This window comes from Castor canadensis, chromosome 1, assembly GCF_047511655.1.
Source record: "Castor canadensis chromosome 1, mCasCan1.hap1v2, whole genome shotgun sequence".
NCBI classification, from domain to species: Eukaryota; Metazoa; Chordata; class Mammalia; order Rodentia; family Castoridae; genus Castor; species Castor canadensis.
The window spans coordinates 150,756,823-150,782,078 of record NC_133386.1 but is presented as its reverse complement, the minus strand read 5'-3'; the positions used below and the strand labels follow the sequence as shown (position 1 = coordinate 150,782,078).

At 45.9% G+C, this 25,256-nt stretch overlaps 1 protein-coding gene across 15 annotated transcripts in view; it reads right to left on the bottom strand.

Moving 5' to 3' along the window:
* Mical2 (microtubule associated monooxygenase, calponin and LIM domain containing 2) overlaps nucleotides 1-25,256 on the bottom strand; it is a 207,554-nt gene that overhangs the window by 44,881 nt on the left and 137,417 nt on the right. For 11 of the 15 annotated variants that reach the window (XM_074041563.1, XM_074041572.1, XM_074041514.1 and 8 more), the window contains 5 exons: nucleotides 22,959-23,151; nucleotides 19,087-19,268; nucleotides 12,876-12,950; nucleotides 8,399-8,547; nucleotides 5,906-7,217 (listed from right to left, as the gene is read on the bottom strand). In XM_074041563.1, coding sequence (XP_073897664.1) covers nucleotides 5,906-7,217; nucleotides 8,399-8,547; nucleotides 12,876-12,950; nucleotides 19,087-19,268; nucleotides 22,959-23,151 — 1,911 coding nt within the window. The remainder of the gene's footprint in view (nucleotides 1-5,905; nucleotides 7,218-8,398; nucleotides 8,548-12,875; nucleotides 12,951-19,086; nucleotides 19,269-22,958; nucleotides 23,152-25,256) is intronic. The other 4 variants (XM_074041580.1, XM_074041605.1, XM_074041536.1 and 1 more) reach the window with 1 other exon arrangement.

The following is a 25,256-nucleotide window of genomic DNA, read 5'->3' as shown; positions in this document are numbered from 1 at the left end:
CCCTGAAGATGGGCTGAAGTGCCGACTTCACCTTCCCCTGTGGCATGCCTGTGTTGTGTTAATGAATCTGTTTTCTTTGCCTCTCACCATTACTTATTTCTTTAGTTGATGTATTGGGGCGAGTTGCCAGAATTGACATATGGAGTCCCTGGAGTTGGGCCTGTGGCCTAAAACTCTGGTTACAGATCCTCTGCCCAGGGTTTCACAGGCTGAGCTCAAGGTCTTAGCTGGGTTGCAGTTCACATCTGTAGCTTAGGGTCCTTTTTCAAGCTCACTCAGTTTGTTGGCAGAATTTGTTACTCTGTCCACTGCCTAGCTGACCTAGCTGAATTTCTCCTCTGCCATTATCTTGTTTGAGGACAGGATGCCTGAAGGCCAAAAGTTCCTCTACAGGTAGGTTCAGGTAGGGTAGTCCAAAGCAGTTGGATCTAAAATGGCTACCAGAGTAACCACCACACAACCCCTAACTTCATTATAACCTCATCTGTATAATAAATGATATCTTTTTTCCCCAGCACCATGACAGTTGACAATTGCAGTGACCACAACAAGAAAGAACCAAAGAAGGAGGAAATGGATGTGGTGTGCAGTTTCTGGAAAATCTTTGCCTATTCCCCCAAAAGGCAGACACATTCATCCTCTTCATCAGCCTCCTTCATTTCTTTACCCTTTACCTATGACTTCCCCACCCTCAACAGGTAGAGAACTGGATTTGCAAGCTGGACTCTCACTTCTCCATTCATTGGCCACTGAATAAACTTGAGCTGTTGGTGCTCAGCTTCTGTTTCATCTTTGACTTTGAGACAGACTGTGTCTGACTGGAAAAAGATAACCCTTTCAGGGGTCCTGGAAGTTATAGTGAACAAGACCTGTTTTCTTGCTGTCTGCCAGCTGCAGGTCAATGTTAGCTCTTAGATGCCTTGTGTTCACGGTCCTCTCACAACATGACAGTTTACTACTTCTTCCAGGCCAGCAGGATCATGACTCTCAGGCTCAGAATCCAATCTCTGACTTCAGGAAGTCTTTGTTAAAGGCTCGTCTGATCAATTAGGTCTACCCAGGATGCTCTCTCTTTTGATTAACTCAGAGTCAATTGGTTTGGCACTTAATTATATTTGCAAAAACCTCTAACCTAATCACAGGATGGAGTGAAATTCATCATATTCACACCACCCCCATATTGCAGAATATGAGATTAGATAGGGCGGATAGACTAGGGGGCAGGAAGCCTGCGGCCCTCTCAGAATCCTGCTGACCACAATGTGGAATGATTTGATTTTTGTAAGTAAACAAACAAGCATGGTGGTGCACACCTGCAATCCCAGCACTCAGAGGGAAAGGAAGGAGGATTGAAAATTGTAGAATTAATGTTTGTGGACTTTATGTATATCATACTGCAATAAGAAGTTTATACTCACATTACAAAAAAAGGGTTTTCATGATGCTTTTTTATACAGAAGAGTAATAACCAGCATTACTTGTAAAATGGGTATTAGTAAGTACATGAGATTAGTTTCTACCTCTAAGTCATTTATATACTCTGATAAGTTTGTGTATACTTTTAATTTACTTGGAAATTTATGTAAAAATGAAAAAAAAATTAAATTTCAGCCTGGTTCTTATTCAAGTGATCATAAATTGAGGTGCTTCTGTTTGAATAGGGGACACCCTTTACTCTTTCCTGCACATGAACGTGTGCACTCACAAGTTAACTGGAGACAACAGTGCCAGTGTGTATCTCTGAGAGAGTATGTGTTGCAATGGGTAGGGACAAGGAAATAAAAGGAAACCGATGGGCCTTACCTCTACTCTTCTGCCATGCTCCCTCCCACTTTGACAGTACTGGGGTTTGAACTCAGGGCCTCACGATTGCTAGGCAGGTGCTCTACCACTTGAGTCACTCCTCTTATTATGGTCTAAGCTAAGGAAGTTGACCCATTTCCTAATGGATATAAGTGAACGCAGCTCTCTACGGTAGATAAGTCAGGAAAATATGTTTACCCCAGCTCATTGTAATTAGCACAAAGAACACACATGAATGCTATGTTTGAACTGTAGGCTGATCTTAACTATGATTTTAATACACAAATCTTAAAATGTTAGCACACATAAATGAAAAATATATTAAACTGATAGATACCATGGCATGGTGGTATTTATTTCACAAATTCAAGGATGGTTCAATATCAGTAAATCTATTATAAAATCCATGACATCAAAGTAGGAAGGAAAAAAAAAATCAAACATCTCAATAGGTGCTGAAAAGATACTTGATAAAACTCAACATCCATTGTGATTAAACTACTCTTTTTTGGTGGTATGGGATTTGAACTCAGGGCTTCTTTGCACATACTAGACAGGTACTTTATCTCTTGGGCCACACCTCCAGCCTCAAAATACTCTTAATAAAATAGGATGTGAGGGGTCAGGTGTGGTGGTACACCCCTGTAGTCCCAAATATGTGGGAGGCATAGGTAGGAGGATCTTGGTCCAAGGATGGCATGTGGCAAAAATGCAAGACCCTGTTAAAAAAATAACCAAACCAGAAAGGAATGGGGGTATAGCTCAAATGGCAGGTTCAAACCCCGGTACTGTCAAAGTCAAAAACAACAAAACAAGCTGGGCATGGTGAGACATGCCTGTAATCCCAGCAGTGAGGGAGGGGGAGGTAGGAGGATTACAGTCTGAAGTGGAACTGGGAAAAAGCATAAGACCTTATCTGAAAATAAACTAAAAGCAAAAGGTATTAGTGAAATGGCTCAATTGGTAGAGCACTTGCCTAGCAAGCATGAGGCCCTGAGTTCAAACTCCAGTTCTAACCAAAAAAACAAAAAAACAAACCAACAAAACATAAAATGGAGCGCTTGAAGGGGGCGCCGTTTCTCACACTCCTGAGCTTTTCTCACTCGCTCCTTGGTTATTACTGGACCTAACTGGGCTTAACTGGGGGCGACTGGAGATTTTAGAAAAGACACAGGATAGACAGACAGACAGAAAGATGGGGTCAGGTGTGTTGTACACTTGGCTGGAGATGCACAACCCTCATTGCTTCTTTTCTCTATCGTGCTCCTTGCAGTTCTTTAAAACCTTGCTTAAAACCTCTTTCCTTAAGCTCGCACTGTCCCATGTTTTCTCTCAGCTTATCTTTAGCTTAATCGCTTTTAAAATCTTTTGCCCCCAGTCTTGCACTGTCCCATCTCTCTTTAGCTCTCTCAAAGCCTCAGTGCTCAAACTTGTAAACCAGCAGTCGTGCCTAAAAACTGCATGTGCATACCTCTTAAGGTCCTGGTCCTTAGACTTGCACTGTGCACCGTCCCATGTTCTCTTTGGCTTTTCTTTTGCTTTAGCTTTCCTAAGGCCTCTGTATGAAGTTCTTTCTCAGCTTTGCTTTCTGAAGCCCATGTTAAAGTTCTCAGTGCAGACTTTCTATCAAGCCCTCTTTAGCATTTTCCCTTCAACAGTTCTTTTCCCTTCAGCAGTTTTTCTCTTTAACATTTTCCCTTCAGCAATTTTTCCCTTTAATAACTCTTTTCCCTTCCACAAGTTTCCCATACCAAAAGTACCAAAGTAAAAGCTTCTTTCTAATATTCAAAGCCAAAAAGCCCCCCAAAGCAAAAAGCCAAAAGCCAAGCAAAAAGTCCCAAAGCCCAAGAGTCCAAAGTAAAGCCCCAACAGGCAAAAGCAAAACTCCCAGCCTTCCTTCAGCAGGTCTTTTATAAACAGTGGCAAACAGGGTGGAGCCACGGGGAGGGGCATGACATTGTAACAGGAGATCTGCGTTCCTGCTTCTCTGAATTCAAACTTAGGAGATGCAGCTGTTCTGCTTTTTTCTATTTTGTGGCTGGGGCTGTGCCTATCTTGGCCTACAGGTAAAAGCAACTAACTGCATCTTGCTTGCTTGTGTGCAGTTCTCATAGGCTTTAATCTGCTCCCCACAAAGGCTGTTTACAACTACTAAATAAAAACTTTATGCAACAAATACTGCATAAACAAAGAAACTGGAAAATACTTATAATTCATATCACCACAAGAGATGCTAAATTTCCCTTTAAATAAAGTGTCCCTATGTATTATTAAGAAAATACCAACAAACCAAAAGAAAACTGGACGAGGGAAGGAAGCAACAGTTCACAGAAAAGGACAAACAGCTCTTCAACATATGGAAAGCTGCCATCATCTTTATTAAGAGAGAAATGGAATTTAAACTCTTCCAAGATTTACATTGCACTCATAGATTGGTAAAGATCTTAAAAAAAAAAGAGGAAGAAGAAAAAGAAGGGAAGGAAGCTGGGTAACACAGTGGTGACTGCAAGTGCAGAGACAGTGCTCTCATGGTTTGCCCCCAGAGTGTGGGACCAGCACACTGTGACAGAGGACACCTGGGCAGGAGCTATGGAAACTCATCTTTTGCTTCAGTATTTCCACCTCTTGGAGTTTATCTTACAGATAAATTCACACATATGCCTAATGGCCTAAGTTCTTAGTTAATATTTTTTTGTGTGGGGCTGGGATTTGAACCCAGGGCTTGTTCGTATTAGTAAAGCAGGCACTCACAGAGCAGGCACTCTACTACTTGAGCCACACTCCAGTCCATTTTGTTGTGGTTATTTTGGAGATGGGGTCCTGTGAACTATTTGCTTGGTTTGGCCTTGAGCTATGATTCTCCCAATCTCAACCTCTCAAGTAGCTAGGATTACAGGCTTACTGGCACCTGCCTTAGTTAACTTTTTTTTTTTTGAGACAGGATCTTGCTCTGTAGCCCACCCTGGTCTAGAATTGGAAATCCTCCTGCCTCAGCTGGGATTACAGATGTGTATCACCAAGCCTGCCTGTATTCTTTAGTTTTAACGTACCTGAATGTATTGTCTATGAAAAATGCATAGGATTAAAGTTTATCATATATGACTTAAAGAGAATAGTAGTTCTACTTCAACTTGTCTATGCTTATCCCGACCTTGGCTGTGAATAAAGTCTCTTGTTAACCTATTTGATAGGGTGTGAAAGAAGATAAATAATGTTTTGCTTAAAAACTAAAGTTTCAAAACAAAAATTAAATAAAATAAAAAGATAAAAATATAAAGAAATACAGAATTGCTCAACATCAGAAATAGCAGGATCACAGTTTGTTTAAAGCAATCAAACAAGTATTCAGCAACAAAAGAGAAGTGATATAAATTTTTCAACTATGTCTAAGGCAGTTATGGAATCTCAGACAAGTGAAGACGTGATAGCATGCTTGCTTTTTATTAAATATTTCCATATTGTTTGATGATTCTCTTTGATATATTAATTAATTTCAGAATTAAAAATCAGATTTAAATATTAAAAAGGCTATATTTCCAGTGGCAACCAAATATAGAGAAAAGTGTTTAGGCTAGTAATTCAAAGGGAAGCGAATTCTATATGTATAAAAATGCAACACCATGCACAGACTATAAATATATTAACCTACATATTATATATACATATGTCTATAACAATATATCTATAAATAATTAACAAAATGGTTCATTAAATGACAACATATGAACAAGGTAAAATATCTATTAAATTATGTTTATGTAAACTATGGTAAGTAGCATAATACATAGTGAGGAGGGCCTCAGCATATATGTCTAGTTTCCACATTAGACTGATTTTTAAAAGATACAAATTTTATAACGTAGTAAAAAATTAATATAGTCAACAAACGGGAAAGGGGTGGAATTCAAGTTGATTCAATACTTTTTCTATAGCATACTTTCAAAATTTTCACTTTTTTCAGAATCTTCAACTTCCAGTTGTCCTACTTTTGTCAGAATTAATTTGAGAAGCAAACCCAAGTGCAAGGTGCCCGCATGTTAACGCAATGAGTGTAGCCAGCCACCCGGCAGGAATTTTAGACTTTTATTACAGAACCACTTACTTGCATCTCCAGCTGGAGGAGTGGGATGGGCCACTGGCCCCAGGGAGGTGCTTCTGAAAGGCTGTATCAGCTTCTCCAGGGATGGAACCGTGTCATCGGGCAGCACCTTCCCCTTGGGGCTGCTATACAGGTCCCCAAGGTCCTTTCTTGGCTTAGGATCTTGAAAGACACTCTCAAAGGATTTGTCTTTGAGTCTGAAGGACGGAAACAGTGTGAGTTTTCTCTTTGGACTCTTAGCATCTGGTGAGTTCTCCTGCAAACTAACTTTCTCCAGGAGCGGGGGGATATCTTCAACCTTGCTGTAGGGTGCAGGAAACACTTTGGATGGCCTATTGGGCAAACTCCGAGAGCGGAGAGCAGGGTCAGGAAGGCTGAGGTCTGAGGGCTGGGCAGCTCTGGCAGCTGGGGTGCCCTGGGAGAAGAAAGATGAGGCCCTCTTCGTCACGTGTCTCCCCGGGGACTGCTGGCCCCCATCTTTATGGCAACTGACTTTCCGAAGGCTAAATGAGCGCATGAAGGCTTGTGGCTGGCCCGTGGACACAGTTTTTGATTCTGGCTTGGCCCAGGCCTTCTTCCCACCTTCAGAATTGGGGAACAGGGACCTTCGGAGAGCATTTGCAATGAGCCGCAGCGGGGACTTGGGTGGAGGCACACTTCGCTCCCCTGGACCCTGCACAGCTGGTCCCCGCATCTCCTCCAGGGCTTCTGCCTGGGCTGGCAGTGGCTCTCTGGCTGTCTGAGGCAGGGTCAGCGGGTGGACTGGTTTTAGCACATGACCTCTTCTGCCACCCTCATCACCTTCCTGGGAGAGGCGCTCCCTTGTCTTGAGGCACACAGTCTCAGGGTGGGAGTCATCCCAGTCCAGCAACACGTGCTTCTGCTCCTGAGTGAGGCTTAACTTCTTCAAGCCTGACTTCCTCTCCTCTGCCAGCTCTGGCCTGTCCTCCTGTCCCCTCCTGGGCAGTTTACTCCCTTCTCCTGTGTCCTCTCCAGGTCTGGCAGATAACTTTTGGTCTGGCAAGCTCCTGTCCACACCCCTGATGGGCTGTGGCTCTTTGTGGATGCTTCTGGTACCCCCAAGAGGGGCCTCTGCTTCCTGGCACCTCTCAGAAGCCACCTCTGCAGGGCTCGTGAGGCTGTCTGCACCAGGGCTCACCAGGCAATATTCTGCCCTCTCCAGCACTGGGCCATGAGGCAGATACAGAGGGATTTCCTTAAGTAACCCTTGGGCTCTCGCTCGCCTCAGATAGATTGGGGTAGAAGGACTGAAATGACCTCTAGAGACCTGTGAGTGGGGGTTGTGAGCTGTCACCTAGAAAGGATAGGCAGAAAGTAGGTATTTGAAAAATCGCAGCAGTTATTTTTATGGGGAAGGCAAAAGTCAATCCATACCCCACTTCCTTTCTTTCCTCACATCTTAGACACTCAAAGTCAAAAAGAATTTTGCCTAAGAGGATTTTAAAGACTGTTCTTTGTTCTCAGTGGCTGCTTGGAATCTGCTGGGATCTACCTGAGTCCCCAAATCTGAGCTGATCAAAGGCCATTCTGGATCCTGGTCTGGTATGAAGGAAGCCAGAGGGGAGGGAAAGGTATGGCTGATATTCTTGACAAGCTCCTGGCCAGTGAGCATAGGGCTGGCCGGCCTCTGAGGGTGACCAGGGACATGGAAGAAGACAACATCTCCATGGCCTGCTCAAACATGGTCCCTATCACAGGCTTCCCTTCTTCTAACACCCAAGACACCCTAGTTTCTTCCTTGCAGGCTATCAAGGCGAGGAATGACAGTCACTCTTCTGGGCTGGAATGGCAGTGGCAGAAGGATGGCCTATAAGACAGTCCAGTGACCCTTCTAAATGTCACTCTTTACAGCCTTGAGAAAGTAGCCATTTATAATATGGTTCTTGGCAGAGGAAGAACACAAGTAGACTCTGGAAGGAGTGTCTGTGCCCTGCCAAGGGCTCTGGTGCCTGAGGGGCAGGTCATAGGATGGGAGCTTCATAAGAGCAGACATCTCCTGTCACGAGTCCTCTACTTCCCAGAGCCTAAGACAGGCCTGGTGGATAAAAGGAAATAAAGAGCCCAGCCATTTTCTATTCAAGGAAGATGTTACTCCCAAGGTCCTGGGATGCTACTAAAGGCACCCTTACTTCTGTGCCTGTCATCTCTCAGCTGTGAGCTCCTCAAGACAGAGCATATATCCTAGCATCTCAGCATCCCATGGTCAGCCGAGTACCTGACACTGAGTCCACACCCCAAAACATTGCTGAGGGAGTGGTTGTGTCCTGGTAGTGACCAAGAAGGGGCAGGATGCGAATGCATGAAAGGCACATGTGAAGAAGGCACAGAGTGGACCTTGGCTGAGCCTCTCTCCAGTCCTGGCCTTACACTTGGGGGACCCATGAGTGCTAAGGACCCAGAGATAAGTGTGGAAGGTGGAAGGGGCACAGGAAGCTCCCTTCCTAACAGCTGTGTAGGGCCCTCGGGGGCACTTACCTGAGGTGGAGAGGAATTATCTGGAGGATGCCCAGAGATACTGGCTGAAGAAGAAGATGGCAGAGAAGATGAAGGAGAAGACCATGAAGAAGGAGGAAGAGAAGGCTCCTTTGGAGGTGACAGAGTTCTTTTGTTCACTGGTGTCAAATCTGTCAAGGAGAGAGCACACACTTTATTACAGAGCTGTTGTTACCTGACTTCATTATGAAAAGGGAGGTTGTAAGGGAAGCTCCAGTTCTGCAAGCAGAGCCAGGAAGAGGGAGATGTTGAGGAAGGACTCAGAGGTTCCCTATGTCCACAGTTTGGGACTCGGAGGAATGGGTGAAGGAGAAGCAGGGTCCTATGGGGGAAAGAATGCCCCAGGGTGAGAAGTCAAACACTATAGTGTTTCAAATTCCTGTGGGAACGTTCCTGAGAAACATGACGTTTAGAGGTAGATTAAGTCTCTACCTCTAGCATTCCCTAAAGCTATGGTGGTCAGAAGCTGGGCTGCTTTAAATTACTCCATCAATAAACCATTTGAGGTCTCTTCCCACAAGATGCTGGGGCATTAGTTGTGGGCACAGACAAGACAGACCTTTGCTACTAATGAAATGAGCTCTGCCTCCCACAAGTGTGCCAAGGGACTCTCGGACAACTTGGTTAGCTTGCAGTTTTAAGGGAACTGGAGAGGCAGAGGTTATAGTGATACCAAATCATCGGGAGCCCAGGGAGTAGTGTCTCTGCCAGGCTCCTGTTCAGGGAACAAACAGGAAGTGTATCTTCTCAGAGATGCATGAGAAAGGAGCGTGGCTGGGCTCCGGAGAGGGGCCAGTTCTGAAACCATGGGCAACTGAAGTCACCTGGTTTTGTGAGAGCAAAATTCTGACATTGTAGTGTGTGTCACTCAAGTTCTCACTTCCTGTCCCTCTGCCTCTCTCCTTCCTCTCCTTGAATATGGTAATCTTAAAATCTGAAATCCCAAGTATTTTATGTCCAGACTGGACCATTAGGAGTCAGAAAAATGCCATGCCATATTTCAATTGTGCCCATTCAGTATTTTGTTTTTTTGACAGTACTGGAACTCAGTACTTGCAGTTTGAACTCAGGGCCTTGCACTTGCTAGGCAATCACTGACACTTGGGATATACCTGAGCTCTTTTGCTTTTTTAGTTATTTTTCAAGTAGGGTCTCATGCTTTAACTAGGCCATCCTCAGGCTATGATCCTCCTACCTCTGCCTCCTGCATAGCTGGGACTACACACATGTTGGGCTAGCTTCAAACTGAGATTTTCCCAATCTACACCTCCCAAATAGCTGGGATTACAGACATGAGCCACCATTCGTGGCCCCACTGAGTACCTGATCCTCAGTCCACTCAGCTCCACCATGTGGCACAGAACAGTGACTCCCATACACTTCCCAGGACCCCTGGGTCTCACTAACCCACTCTCTGGCCTGACACCCTGACTTCCTGCTTCAGCTGCTCAGCAAACTTCCCTCCAAGGCATCTACCCTGCAAGTTTTTACTTCACTTCTTAGATCAACACAATGCCCTGGTCTCAGTTTCCCCAAATCTGTGGATGTGAAACACTTCCATAGGGGCCAGGTTGAACCCAAGTGTCCCTCTCAAGAACAGTTCCATTGGGACACATTCTTATAGGGGGAACAGCCACAGGGGTGGATTTTCAATATTCTGCCCTGCTTTCCTCACTCCCAAACACAAACATGTCACACAGTGTTCCCCAGACTTAGATTCTAAAAAGAAGGCCAGCATACCCATATGGTCCCCAAGTGCTCACAGGGAAGCCCCCCAAGATGCTTCTGAGGGAAAAGGTAAGCTGAGTGTCAGAGCTGATATAAAAGTGGGTGAGAAGGGGCCACTGGCTGCCAGGAGTTGATGCGGGGGAGGCACTGGCCTGCTGCCTGTCACCCGCACCCCGACTCAGCCCACAATGAAATGGTTCGAGCCTAAAAAGGCAGTTGTTGCCTTGCTTTCCTCAGCTTGCTAAATTCCTGCCAAATTCCTTCTCTCCCTTTTCCTTGCCCCCTCACTCTCCTCTCCCTGACATCTTCTGAATCAAGCTCCTAAACTTGTCTCAAAAGTCGCCTTGGCTCCTCTGAGGAGTCTCAGGAGACCTTATGACACAGAGCCAGGGACACAAGACTGATGGAAAGCCTGGGGGCTCACAAGGTCATGACCCAGAAGTAGCTTATCCTTTTTCCCTTTCTCTAATCCCCAGCCCTACCCTTCATGGTCTTCTTGCCCTGCTTTAGACTTAGGACTCACAGGCAACTTGAGGAGACAGGGGAAGCAGAGCCCCTGCTCAGGCTGACCACTTGTCCCTGAGCTGCCATTAAGTCTGTGCCTGGGAGCTGGGCACAGCCTGGGGAGGGAAAGACAGCAGAAAGCTGAGCTGAGTGCCAAGGGGAAGTCTTCCCTGCCTGAGACTAGTTATGCCTTCGGGTTCCCTCAGAAGATAGTAAAAGGGTTCCTGGGGTCCCAACCCCTGCACCCTCATACCAGATGCCTGAACTGAGCAAGTCACTTAATCCCTCCATTGCTTCATGGGATGGGACACAGGAGGCTCCCAGCAGTGCAGGGCACAAGTGCTACATGTTACGAATTCCATTCCTTTTCCTTCCTCTCATGTACACAAGCCATGTCCAGTAAAGATAACGCTGAACTCGTGACCCATGGTGTCTCTAACTCTTGGGCCCAGGAACTCATTTGCTAACTCATCTTCTCCTCTCCAGCCCTTTCCTGGAAACCTAGGCGTGGTCCACCTAGGCTTTCTTGCCCTCTCCAGAGAACTTGGACCTAGATGCTGCTGGCCTGCAGGGTGAAGGGGGTCAATGAACAGAGCAGGGTCTGGGGGCTGTACTCCAGGCAATTGCTTGTGTTGCCTCTCTTGGGTCCCTTACTGTGGTCAATCTGGTGAGCCTGGTCAGCTGCAGGAGGGTGCCCTACATTCTGTGTCCTACTATAGGACAAGCCCTGTTCATTGGGGGGGTTCCCCTTTTGGGCAAAAGTGGAGATAACCAAAAAGATGACTCTGACAGCTCTTGGCTCTGGAGATTTTCATGAGGATCATGATTCCAGGGTATAGCTTCCCAGAATTTAGAGGCTCTGTGAGATTCAAATCCCTGTCAAAGGCTTGGAGTGCCCTCTAGGGGCAGCATTCTGGAAGCCCGGACCCATGTTCTCCATTTGCACTTAGCCCAGCCAACTTGTTCCCTAGTTCATTCCTTGGACAAACAAGGACTCCTCTGGGCACTAGGTCCACAGACATGATGCAGACACAAGCCCCGCCCGCAAACCCAGCTTTCCCACACACTTAGGAACTAATGTTCCTGACAACTAAAGGCTGAAGTCTCCAGATCCACTCTTGCTGCTGTGTTAGCAGTCCTCTCTGTCCTGTGCTTCCTCCAGTGCCCCAACCCTGCAGTGGGGGTCTCCATCAGTCTCGTTCTCAAAACAGGCAGGGGTTCCCAAGGAGCACAACTGCGATGGGCTTGGCACCCACAAGAACCTGCCCAAGAGCAGGATCCCAGTGACTCAGGATGGGGTGTGTGTGTGTGTGTGAGGACAGTGAGGGAGGACACATGAAAAATGTGAGTTCCCTCCATGCCTTGGGATTGTCATGTGATGTGAGTGTCATTTAGATTGTTCACGATTGAAGTAGGCTGCCCAGGTATGCACCCTGGTCCAACTCCAAAGGTGGACCCTGTTCCAGCCTGATCCAGCAAGAGGTAGCAAGTCTAGGGGTTGAATGACTCATTGGCCAGGAGTCAGCACTGACTCAGAAGGAAGGGAAACTACAGGGCTGCCCTCCAACTGCAGTAACATTTCTGAGCCCGAGGCACTCCTGGGTCCACTTCTCCCAGAGAGAGGCTGGAGGGAGTGTGGGCGCAGCGGGAAGCAGAAGGGTGAAGGGACTAAACCGGATAGAGTGCCACACAGCCCCTCACTCAGGGGCCCAGGAGCCCAGGAGGGGATTCCTGCTGTGTGTAGTCACTGTGCCCCCTTGTGGAGGCCTTGGAACTCACCCAACCCTGCTCTAAAAAAGAGCAAGTCTGTGTGCATGTGTGCATCCGTCACTGCTTTGTCCACAATCTCATGGGGTCAAAAAGTTGAGCCCCAATCTCCCTTCTGAATCGAATCATGTAGAGTTTCTGGGCCTCAGTTCCCTCATTTGGGTTTCAGAACGCTTGCAGACCATAATTGCTAAGGCCCCTTCAGGGTGAAATTGAAGAATTTTAAGACTCCAAAATTCCAGAATGGGGGGAGGGGAATGGGAAGGTCCCAATCCCTTGGGGAATGCTTCCTTGAGTCAGCAGCGGAAATCAAGTCAACTTTATGGTTTTTTTTTTCCCTTGTCCCTCACATCCTGGAGGCCATGCGGGAGAAGACACCATGTAAGGAATGAAAACAGTTGCCCCTGAGAACGAACCAGAGAAGTCCTGCCCCCGCCCCCCCCAAGAACTTGTGACTCACTGGACTGGAATTTTCTTCTCCAATTCTGGTATTTGCTTGGTGTTGGAGACTGGAAGCTATTGGCCCGTTGCAGAGCTGTGGGGGGGAAAGGAAAAGGGCAGGGGAGATGGGGGAGGGAGCAAGAGTGTGAAATGTGTACAATAAGAGGAATTTTCTCCTATATTTTGTTTATGAAAAGTTAGTAGATGAATAACTATGATTGACTGAATCCCTTTCTCCTGCACAACGCAGTTCCCTATCTGGCCCACAACTCTTCTTTTTTTTTTAATTTTTATTTTATTCATATGTGCATACAATGTTTGGGTCATTTCTCCCCCCTTCCCTCTCTCTCCCCCACAACCCCCTCGATACCCAGCAGAAACTATTTTGCCCTTATTTCTAATTTTGTTGTAGAGAGAGTATAAGCAATAATAGGAAGGAACAAGGGTTTTTGCTAGTTGAGATAAGGATAGCTATACAGGGAGTTGACTCACATTAATTTCCTGTGCGTGTGTGTTACCTTCTAGGTTAATTCTTTTTGATCTAACCTTTTCTCTAGTTCCTGGTCCCCTTCTCCTATTGGCCTCAGTTGCTTTTAAGGTATCTGCTTTAGTTTCTCTGCTTTGAGGGCAACAAATGCTATCTAGTTTTTTAGGTGTCTTACCTATCCTCACCCCTCCCTTGTGTGTTCTCGCTTTATCATGTGCTCATAGTCCAATCCCCTTGTGTTTGCCCTTGATCTAATGTCCGCATATGAGGGAGAACATATGATTTTTGGTCTTTTGGGCCAGGCAAACCTCACTCAGAATGATGTTCTCCAATTCCATTCATTTACCAGCGAATGATAACATTTTGTTCTTCTTCATGGCTGCATAAAATTCCATTGTGTATAGATACCACATTTTCTTGATCTATTCGTCAGTGGTGGGGCATCTTGGCTGTTTCCATAACTTGGCTATTGTGAATAGTGCCACAATAAACATGGGTGTGCAGGTGCCTCTGGAGTAACCTGTGTCACAGTCTTTTGGGTATATCCCCAAGAGTGGTATTGCTGGATCAAATGGTAGCTCAATGTTTAGATTTTTAAGTAGCCTCCAAATTTTTTTCCAGAATGGTTGTACTAGTTTACATTCCCACCAACAGTGTAAGAGGGTTCATTTTTCCCCGCATCCTCGCCAACACCTGTTGTTGGTGGTGTTGCTAATGATGGCTATTCTAACAGGGGTGAGGTGGAATCTTAGTGTGGTTTTAATTTGCATTTCCTTTTATGGCTAGAGATGGTGAGCATTTTTTCATGTGTTTTTGGGCCATTTGAATTTCTTCTTTTGAGAAAGTTCTGTTTAGTTCACTTGCTCATTTCTTTATTGGTTCATTAGTTTTGGGAGAATTTAGTTTTTTAAGTTCCCTATATATTCTGGTTATCAGTCCTTTGTCTGATGTGTAGCTGGCAAATATTTTCTCCCACTCTGTAGGTGTTCTCTTCAGTTTAGAGACCATTTCTTTTGTTGAGCAGAAGCTTTTTAGTTTTATGAAGTCCCATTTATCTATACTATCTCTTAGTTGCTGTGCTGCTGGGGTTCCATTGAGAAAGTTCTTACCTATACCTACTAATTCCAGAGTATTTCCTACTCTTTCCTGTATCAACTTTAGAGTTTGTGGTCTGATATTAAGATCCTTGATCCATTTTGAGTTAATATTGGTATAGGGTGATATATATGGCCCACACCCCTTCTTCATTCATTCAGTCATCAAATATTTGAGAACTTGCTTTAAGACAGATACTGCCCTTTGTCAGAAAGCACCTCCAAGAGTGAGCCATTACTCTGTCACTGATCAGTAAGCAGCCTCTCAGGCATGCATATGTACATATATGTAGACACAAACATGTCTTCATGTATGCATGCAGACATATATGTATTCATTTCTTTTTCTTGAAATAGTTTTTTTGTGGTACCGGGGGTTTCAACTCAGAGCTTTCCTTTTGCTAGGTGGGTGCTCCACCACTCAAGCCATGCTCCAGCCCTTTTTGCGCTGGTTATTTGGACACAGGGTATCTCTTTTTGCGCAGGCTAGCCTGGACTTTGATCCTCCTATTTTAAGCTACCTACCATAGCTGGGATCACAGGCATGGACCACCATGCCCAGCTTTTATCTGTTGAGAAAGAATCTTGAAAACTCTTTTGCGTGGGCTAGCCTAGAACCAGGACTCTCCCAATCTCAGCCTCCTGTATAGCTTGGGATAGGCACTCACTACCATGCCAGTTATTGCTTGAGATGGGGGTCTCACAAACTTCCTGTCTGAGCTGGCCTGGAACAGTGATCTGCCCAATCTCAGCCTCCCAAATAGCTAGGATGGCAGGCATGAGCCACCAATGCTGGCTTGGAAGTAGTTCTTCAAAGCTAAGGCCTCACACGAATGTTTCATATATATAATAGTTAAAAACTCTCAGGCTCCTGTGCCTCCATCACAGACAGAGACAAGGAATGGGTCTGATGTGCATGAGAGTGGGACTGGGAGGCAAGGAGGGAAAGCAAGTTCACAGGAGTGATCTGCGTGTGGAAGGGTGGGGGAGGGAAGGCTTGAACCCAGAACTCCTCGAGTCAAGTCCTGGCCAGTGCTCCTCTCCTCTCCTGTTCTCTCCTCTCTGTCTTCTCCTCTCCTCCCCTTCCTTCCCCTCCTTCCCCTCCCCCTCCAATCCTAGATATTTCATTCCCTGACTTTCTGAGTGGGGCCTCAGTTCTTTCTTGCCAGCTGGGATGTAGAGCACAGCCATTGACCAGTACCCCTTCCTTCCTCAGGTCAACATCCTTTGGCTCCTTAGATCCATGGCTCCTCTCTCTCCCTTACTCCATTTGGAGTTGCAGTGTGCCTGCCTGGTCTGGTAGTCCCATAGACCTGCTCTGAAAATCCAGTCTGGGGTGCTGCAGAGGAGCCTGTGAGTCTCCCCACCTCCCTTTATGGACAAACAGTCCATGAAGTGTGCTGAGTTTCCAGGGTAGATATTTTACATGAGGAGGACAATGTATTGAAGCTCCATTAGTTTCTCCTCTGCTTTTGACTTGTGGAGTGGAACTTATTAGAAGTGGCTAAGATTCAGGAGAGATTTTTCATCCCTGGTGTTGATGGGGCACACATTTTTACATCAGGAACAAGAGGGTGGATAGGAATGGTTTGATCTGATAGACTGGAACAGAACCAAGCACGGCTGGATTCTTTCTCTTTAGCATCTGTTTTATGTGTATTTATTTATTTTGTATTAGTTTTAAAGGAGCACGTGACCTGCTGCAAAAGGAGTAAGAGGGCAAGCATTTTGCCATATGCTACCGCTGATCTCACGTTACTGTTACAAACCAGTGGTGTCTTCCTCATGCCATTGGACCATCCTGTTACCAAATTATTGCCAGAAAAAAAATTGGATAAATACCAATTCTTTTATGCCAGAATAATTTGGGGGCAGATTGCCTTCCTAAATCTAATTGGTTTCCGTCCAAGAATCCTAAGCACTTGATCCATCCATTTAGTTGCTTGGGCCTGCATTTCATAGTTAATTCATCCAGGGAGACCCTCCAGGAAGCTGCCCAGCTGTGATGTCCAAAGTGTGAGATGCCCATCTGCAAGGAAGCACCTGGGATGTTCACACCAAATGCAGACACTCAGCCCCCTCTAGCATGGCATCTGACTCTGATATCCTTTTAAATAAGATTTATAAAAACCATTGAATCAGATTGTTGTGGTTTGAGTTTTAAATGTTCTCCAATACCCACATGTGTACCTTTTCCTCTTTTTGCTTCCCAGCTGCAATGAGGTGAGCAGTTTTTCTGCTATGTGCTCCCACTGTGATGTACTGTCCCATCACAGGCTCCAAAGCAGCTGGGCCCAGTGATCGTGGACTGAAACCACTGAAACTATGAGCCAAAATAAATCTTCCCTCCTTATAAGCAGTTTATCTCAGGTATTTTGTCACCACAGTAGAAAGCACTAAAACACAGGTGTTTTAAGGAACGTTCTCTGTGGGTTTTGTAAAACTGAGTATAAGTTACACGTCATACCCTCATTTTGGGTAGGCTCTGTGTTAAAGAATTTTGAGGATGTGAGAAGTTTCTTGACATGCTGAGGCAGTCTTGGAAATCTGTTGTCAAATAGTAGTAAAATGTACATAACATAAAAGTACTTACCAGTGTAATATAAAAGGAGACAGCTCAGGAACAAGCAAGGGATGGGGTAGAGGCAGAAGAAGGGGTTTGTTTCCCCCTACTGGCTATTGTGAATATGCTGTTGGATCACAAGTGTACAAACTAGGAGTCTTAAAAGCAGTATCCTGATCTTATCCAGGTGAGAATTGTAGCTAATAAAGTTCAATAACATCCATTCATGGGATATCATATCATATCATATTGTATCATATCATATCATATCTAGGAAAGTGAGGGCCTTACCATAACCAGCTTTGTTAGTTTTTTTTTTTTTTTTTTGTCACTGTGACAAACAGCACTGAGAAAAACAAGTTAAAGATGGAGGATTTATTTTGGCCCATGGTTTCAATCCCCAGTCAGCTCCAATTGCTATGAGCCTGTGGTAAGGCAGAACTTCATGTGGAGAGGGCATAGTGGAGGGAGTAGCAGAGCAGATCTGCTTACCCTGTGGTGGCCAGGAAGCAGAAAGTGTGCTAAGAAGATCTGGACATGAGACATGCCACCAGTGACCTCCAAGGAGGCCCCATCTCCTAAGAGCCCATTCAAACAGAACTAACTCATTAATAGGTTAATCTGTTGATGAAGCTAGCACTCTCCTGATCCGAGCACCTCTCAATAGTGCCACCAGCAGGGGATTAAGCCTTCAGCTCAAGACTTTTTGGGGGACACTGGGGATCCAAACTATAACACTAGCACTTAGATTTGTGTCGGAAATTTTAAATTTATAATGCAGTATACCTAATGACCAAATCATAGATGAATACTAAATCAACAAGGGATTGTAAGTCAAGCAGTCTGTCCACTTCTCTGTCTGCTCAATATTTTATTCTGGAATTAATGGAGACTGTCAGAAACAAAATGTTTTGGCCAGGCTGCCTTAGTCTCTCAGACCCAAGCTCATGACTCATGGTCAGTTTTTTGTTTTTCTTTTTTTGTCATGCCCTCCCCTCTCAGCACAGGGTGCTATTACAAAACTATTGGGAAAACTATGGCTGAAGTTTCTGAGGCCATTGTTCAAGAGATGATCAAATACATATATTGATCTCTATTTGACATGATATAGGTTGGAGCCCAGGGAGGTGGAAGGGGTCCGAGGGCTATGGGTAAACAGATGGGCTAGACGCCCTGGGTGCTGGGCAGTATGCTGTTCACTATCTGTGCTGAACTTTTCTGGATAGCCCTAGAAATGGTACTTAAAATGTGCTTTGATGACAATTTGTCCTTTTTTTTAAGGTTTGTATGGAAGGGCAAAAAATTCGATTTCTAGAACTTAGAAATATCTGTATGAGCTCTTTCCTGCCCCAGTCCTGGTCTGCTGGGAAACCACATGGAGATTCTACTCTTGTCCACCAGAGGGCAGGGCAGGACAAGTTGTGCTCTGGCTCTCACAGGGTCACTAAGGCCATTGGTTCTGAAGGTGGCAAGTTTCTGTCTCCATGGTTCTTTTCAGGCTCTTCCAGAACTACCCATAAGTCAGACAATTTGGTCACAAGTTGTTGGTTGATGACTGAATTAAAACAATTCCTTTACTAAAATAAGTTGAGCTGCTAACACAAGTCATTCTAAGCAGGCCCAAGCTTAGGGGGTGCAGTGACCAGGGCTGGGCCACAGTGTTCGCTGCGAGCCATAGGGAGGGCTCATCTGCAAATGGACTTCATGCTACTTACCTCACAGGGCCAACCTGGGGATGGAGTGGAGCTGTGTGGGAAAAGGCTGGGTGCTGTGCATGTAAAGTATGGGAACATCCCACAAGCCTCACACAAGTGGCAGGAGGAAGGCTGCTCCAAGCAAGAAGGCCCTGGGCCCTTTATCTCCACTGGTCTGTGACCTCCAAAAGCTGTCTGGGCCCCTCTAATGTCCTCTCACTTGGGACTCCAAAGCTTCATGGAGAAGGATGGCGCCTGGGGCCTGACCCCTCAGGCCCACTTGCACCTCACTCTCCAAAGGTTCCAGCCCCCTGCCTCTGAGCCTGAAGGTGAGCTCCCCTGTCACCTGGAATAACTGACCCAGGATGAAGCACTGTGGACCCTCTGCTCACCATGCACCATCTGTGACTCCTCAGGACCCTGGGGAGAGACCGTCTTGGCCAGGGGCTCTCTCAAAGACATGTGCCGAGTCAAGGGCTTTGGTAGAGGTGGGGATTCTGGTCGCTGAGGTCTCTTTTCACAGGCCTTTGCCCTGGGGGCCTCAGCGGCACCATAGTCAGACTCTGCGTCAGAGCTGGAAGGAGAAAGGAGAGGAGAGCAGGATGAGCCCACAGTCCTGGACCCACCCCCGGCACACACCCACACAGCCCTGCCCATTACCAACTTCTGCAGACCCTGGAGTCCAGGGGCAAGACCAGTGGCTTAGTTTCCTCTGTGCCCAGCCAGTGTTAGACTTTGTCCTAGGCTGAATTATGTCCCCGTGAAGTTCATATATTGAGGGCTAGCCCTCAGTTCTTCAGAATGTGACTGCATTTAGAGATAGGGCCTTACACTATTCACAATAGCCAAGTTATGGAAACAGCCAAGATGCCCCAGCACTGACGAATGGATTAAGAAAATGTGGTATCTATACACAATGGAATTTTATGCAGCCATGAAGAAGAACGAAATGTTATCATTCGCTGGTAAATGGATGGAATTGGAGAACATCATTCTGAGTGAGGTTAGCCTGGCTCAAAAAACCAAAAATCGTATGTTCTCCCTCATATGTGGACATTAGATCAAGGGCAAACACAACAAGGGGATTGGACTTTGAGCACATGATAAAAGTGAGAGCGCACAAGGGAGGGGTGAGGATAGGTAAGACACCTAAAAAACTAGATAGCATTTGTTGCCCTTAACGCAGAGAAACTAAAGCAGATACCTTAAAGCAACTGAGGCCAATAGGAAAAGGGGACCAGGAACTAGAGAAAAGGTTAGATCAAAAAGAATTAACCTAGAAGGTAACACCCACGCACAGGAAATCAATGTGAGTCAATGCCCTGTATAGCTATCCTTATCTCAACCAGCAAAAACCCTTGTTCCTTCCTATTATTGCCTATACTCTCTCTACCACAAAATTAGAAATAAGGGCAAAATAGTTTCTGCTGGGTATTGGGGGGGGAGAGGGAGGGGGCGGAGTGGGTGGTAAGGGAGGGGGTGGGGGCAGGGGGGAGAAATGACCCAAGCCTTGTATGCACATATGAATAATAAAAGAAAAATGAAAAAAGAAAAAATAAAATAAAATAATAAAATGACAAAAAAAAAAAAAGATAGGGCCTTAAAGAGGTAATTCAGTTAAAATGGGGTTGTTAGGATGGGCCCTCATCCTATTCAACTGGTGTCCTTAGAAGAAGAGAAAATCTGGACACAGACGTGCATAGAAGGAAAATGTCATGAGAACAGGAAGTGGAGGAGAGAGGCCTGGGACAGACCCTTCCCTCAGGGCTCTCAGTAGGAACCTCCTCTGCCCACACCTTGCTCTCAGACTTCCAGCCTCCAGAACCCTGAAGACGAATTTGTTGTTTAAGCCTCCCAGAGTGTGACACTTTGTTTTGACAGATCAAGCAGATGGACAGGCTTGGATCACAGCAGGAGGAAGATCCCAGCAAATGTCTTCTAAATTCTCTCACACGAAGGCTGCTGTCACCTTCACCCACCCATTCCTCAGTGTGGCTTCTAAGCTCTGGAACCAAATGAACTCTTCCACAGGGACCTGGTCCTAAAACTCCAGGATTGAAATGCCCCAGACTAGATGAGGGGATAGAAAGGACACCTTGGAGTGGGCAAGAGTAGTATTAAACATGGCTTTAAACACAGGCAGGAATTAAGATGGTGGAGAAGTGGGGGTGGGGGTGTCACAGGCAGAGGGGACAGATCAAGCCACTTCCAGGCTGGGAAAGCACAAATCTGATGGGCAGTGACATTTAGTGAAGATATATATTTCCTTTCTTTATGTATGTACACGCTGTATGGCCTTTTCTGCAAGGTCACTGCCCATCCCCCACCTATGTGCTGTGGTGGACTCCATCCATTAGCCCGCCCAAGCTTGGCACCAATTGGCCCCAGTGGTGGGTGTGAGATGTAGGAGAACCAGTTGGAGGCTTCCTTGAGATCCTGAACCATGGACATTAATTGATGGATGTGGGTGGAGGCCCTTGATCGTCAGGAGCCCCGCATGTGGAGATAGCTTCCTGTGGATTGTTCCTGCACAGAGGACCTGAAATGAGGAGCTCCCCGGACTTCCTGGCTGCACAACCAATGCATCTGCCTTTGTTACTGATGCTACTTTGAATTGGCATTCTGCCTCTTATTATGGGAATCGTCTTGCCTAACCCAGGGCTGATGACTGGAAGGCTGGGTGACCTAGCGCAGGTACCTTCCCTTGCCTGGGCTCTGGGGTTTTCCAGCTCCAACTCTGCTTACCCGCTGAATGTGCAAATGCCCTGGGGCTCTCTTGTAGGCCTGGCTTTTCTTTATCAATAGGAAGATATTCTTACTCCACAAGCAACTCATCAGATCCCTTGGTTTAATAGCCTCTGGACTCACCGTTTCTACCCATTTCCTAGAAACTCCAGTCTTACATATTTGACTGCAGACTTGATATCCACACAAAGATGCAGATGTCTCAAACCCCACGGCTCCAACACAGAGCTCTTAGTTTTCCCTACAACCTACATCTTCTTTGGAATCCACCTCACCTCAAGACACCTTGAGAAATGTCTGTGCTATCCATTCAGTGACTCAAATCAAAACTTGGGAATTGCCCTTGAACTCTCTCTTTCCTGCATATTCAGTTTGTCTGTGGCCACTGCTCTCACCTGCCAAGCCACAGGCTCCTGCCTGCTCTCCCTGCTTTCACTCTTGCCCTTCATGTCCCGTCCATTCTCTACACCAAAGCCTTCAGATCTCTGAAAAATGTGAATGAGATGTCGCCTAGAATGCAGCAATTCCTATAAGGGTGGAACCTGCTTTCTACCCCTTGAATCTGGGTTGGCCATGTGACTTGTGGTGGCCGATCATATGCAATGGGCATAATTCTGGGCAAACCTGGGCCTCCAGAGACCTTGTGACACTCCCTCTTGAACAAGCCCGGGCTGTAGGATGGAGGATGAAGACTCACGGCCCAAAGGCCCTCTGTTACCCCAGCTGACAGCTAGCTATGATCCAGATGCAGAACTCAGCTGGGTGAACCAAGGCTGCCAGTGGAGTCTGCTCAGCTCTTGGTCCACACAGTCAGGGTGCGATGACCAGGGTTAACTCACTCACTTTGGGGTTCGTTTAGCTATCAGCATTACTGTGCATCAATAACTGCCACAGAGGCCTTTTGGACCCGTCACTCTTTATAACATACTTCCACTTTACTTCTCTGTCTGATACTATGTGGCATTTTTCTTGTTAAATGTTTCCTTGTTTACTGGCTAGTTACCCAATTTGATGAAAGATATGTGACAGCAAGGACTTTGTGTTGTATGGGTCACTGATGTACGCTCAGTTTACTAAATAACAAGCAATGGATAGTTGTTGATTGACTTCCTGAACTCATGCCTAGAAGAGTCTCAGAGTCTGCATTTCTATGAAACACTCTCAGGGGTAGGGGGTGACAGGCGACACCCATCTCTTCCCCGGGCTGCAGCCTGAATGACTGTTGCCTCCTGAGAGAAAGTAGCAGGCCAGGGCCTTTCCAACCGTGTAGAAAACTACAATTACCAACCCTTACAGTGGTTATTATGCACTGGGCACTGTTCTACACACTTTACACAGTTTAATTCTTTGACCCTTGCAACTCCCTCTGAGACAGGTCCTAGGATTATCTCCATTTGAGAGATGAGGAAACTGAGACCCAGAGAGGCCCCTCTGCAATCCAGTGGAGGGAAGACCAGATCCCAACTGCTGCCCTTCCCCAACCCTGCTGCTGCCCCCACCTGCAGAAGCCTGGGCATACCTGCTGTCCTCACTGGTCACCAGGACACGCACAGCCAGCACATTCTGCCCAGCTGCATCCTCCCCGGGGCTGATTCTCACTGAGGTCCACTCGGAGGACATGGGAGAAATGGCTCCATCTTTCACAGGGCTGGCAACCTTCCACGAAGGTTCAGGTATACTTTTCAGCTTCTTGGGGAAGGTGGGTTCATCTGCTGAGAGAATAGGGTCTAGAGCAACAGTGGAACGGGCATCCCCAGCTGTGTCACCTCTTTGCTGTTCCCCCCAGCACTCTGGGAAGGCCCCATTTCAGAAAACTGCCCACCTGCTAGAAGATACTCTACCCAGTCTCTTTCCTGCGTGGCTCTTTCCCTCTCCACTGGCAAGACTTTGACTGGATGTCCTCTCAGTGAGTCTCAGTGAGCCTACCCTGACCACCCTGCTGAAACTGCAGCCCACAGGCTCAGCAATGCCCATCCTCCTTTATTTTTACTCACAGTTCATCTCATCTTCTAATAAACTATGCAACTTCCTTTTAAATTTTGTTCATTATCTCCCTCTCAGGACTATAATGTGAGCAGTGATTCTTTGTCCTTTTATTTGATGTTAGAATTATGCCCAGTAAATAGTAGATGCTCAATAAATGTATTGAATGGATAAAACACATGAGCCCCGGCTCCATTTGGCCACTAGCTAGGTGGGTGAACCCTTCTCAATGGGACAGGTGTCCACATTCCTGTTTAAGGAAAGACCTTAGCTGAACCTGGCTCTCTCTCACACATCACCCCCAATAAAGGTCCTCATCAACCCTCTTTCCTGTGCTCTTGATTTCACCTACTAGAGGTCTTCAATCAGTATTGAAAGATGCAGATGGTATTTTAAGAATCCTCCGCTTTAATCCCAGATTTCACACTCAGCCCATTCACGCTTCTTCCTTCTTCCCAGCCAATCCCAGAAGGCTTGCTGCCCACACTTTCTTTACTCCTTTATCAGTCCCCTATAATCCCACCTACACCTTCACTACACCGATTCTGCCCCCAGCAAAGTCGCAGGGGCCTGTTTGTTGCTAAATTCAATTCACAGGGCTTTGTGATCCTCCTGTGATCCTTGATTCCTGACCTCTCCCTGCTCCAAGGAACACCTTCTCTCCTCATCTCTCCATTGTTCCACCTAGGCCATTCAGTCTTCTAGCCAATCCTTGAAACCTGGGTTCATCCAGTTTCCACCTGAGCCCACTCCTCTTTTTACCTCCTCCCTAACTGTATTGCCCACTTTTGAAGATAGCTCAAGCAATTCTGATTTTCATGTGACATTTAAAAATATTCTAAGGTCAAACAAAACACATCTGTAGGCAGACTCAGCCAGTGAGTGGACTGCTAGTTTAAAAACCCTGGTGTTAGGTTACTCCAGAGGCACCTGCACACCCATGTTTATTGCGGCACTATTCACAATAGCCAAGTTATGGAAACAGCCAAGATGCCCCACTACTGACGAATGGATTAAGAAAATGTGGTATCTATACACAATGGAATTTTATGCAGCCATGAAGAAGAACGAAATGTTATCATTCACTGGTAAATGGATGGAATTGGAGAACATCATTCTGAGTGAGGTTAGCCTGGCCCAAAAGACCAAAAATCGTATGTTCTCCCTCATATGTGGACATTAGATCAAGGGCAAACACAACAAGGGGATTGGACTATGAGCACATGATAAAAGTGAGAGCACACAAGGGAGGGGTGAGGATAGGTAAGACACCTAAAAAACTAGCTAGCATTTGTTGCCCTTAATGCAGAGAAACTAAAGCAGATACCTTAAAAGCAACTGAGGCCAATAGGAAAAGGGGAACAGGAACTAGAGAAAAGGTTAGATCAAAAAGAATTAACCTAGAAGGTAACACCCATGCATAGGAAATCAATGTGAGTCAATGCCCTGTATAGCTATCCTTATCTCAACCAGCAAAAACCACCTTGGAGTGGGTGGTAAGGGAGGGGGTGGGGGCAGGGGGGAGAAATGACCCAAGCCTTGTATGCACATATGAATAATAAAAGAAAAAAAAGAAAAATTGATAAGGAAGCTCCCTTCTTCCTGCAAATGTAAAATAAAATTACTTCCTCTGAAAAAAAAAAAAAAAAGCCCTGGTGTTTGTATACCCTGGCTTGTGTGCATGAATCTATACTTCCTTGTAGTGGAGTTATATGAGTGATATCATTAGATTCTTTACTGTTGCTGCTGTTGATGACGGTAGTGGAAATAATAAAAGGAAGAGCTGTAGCAGCTGACTTTTATTGGGTGTTCCGTATATCTACCAAGAATTGCT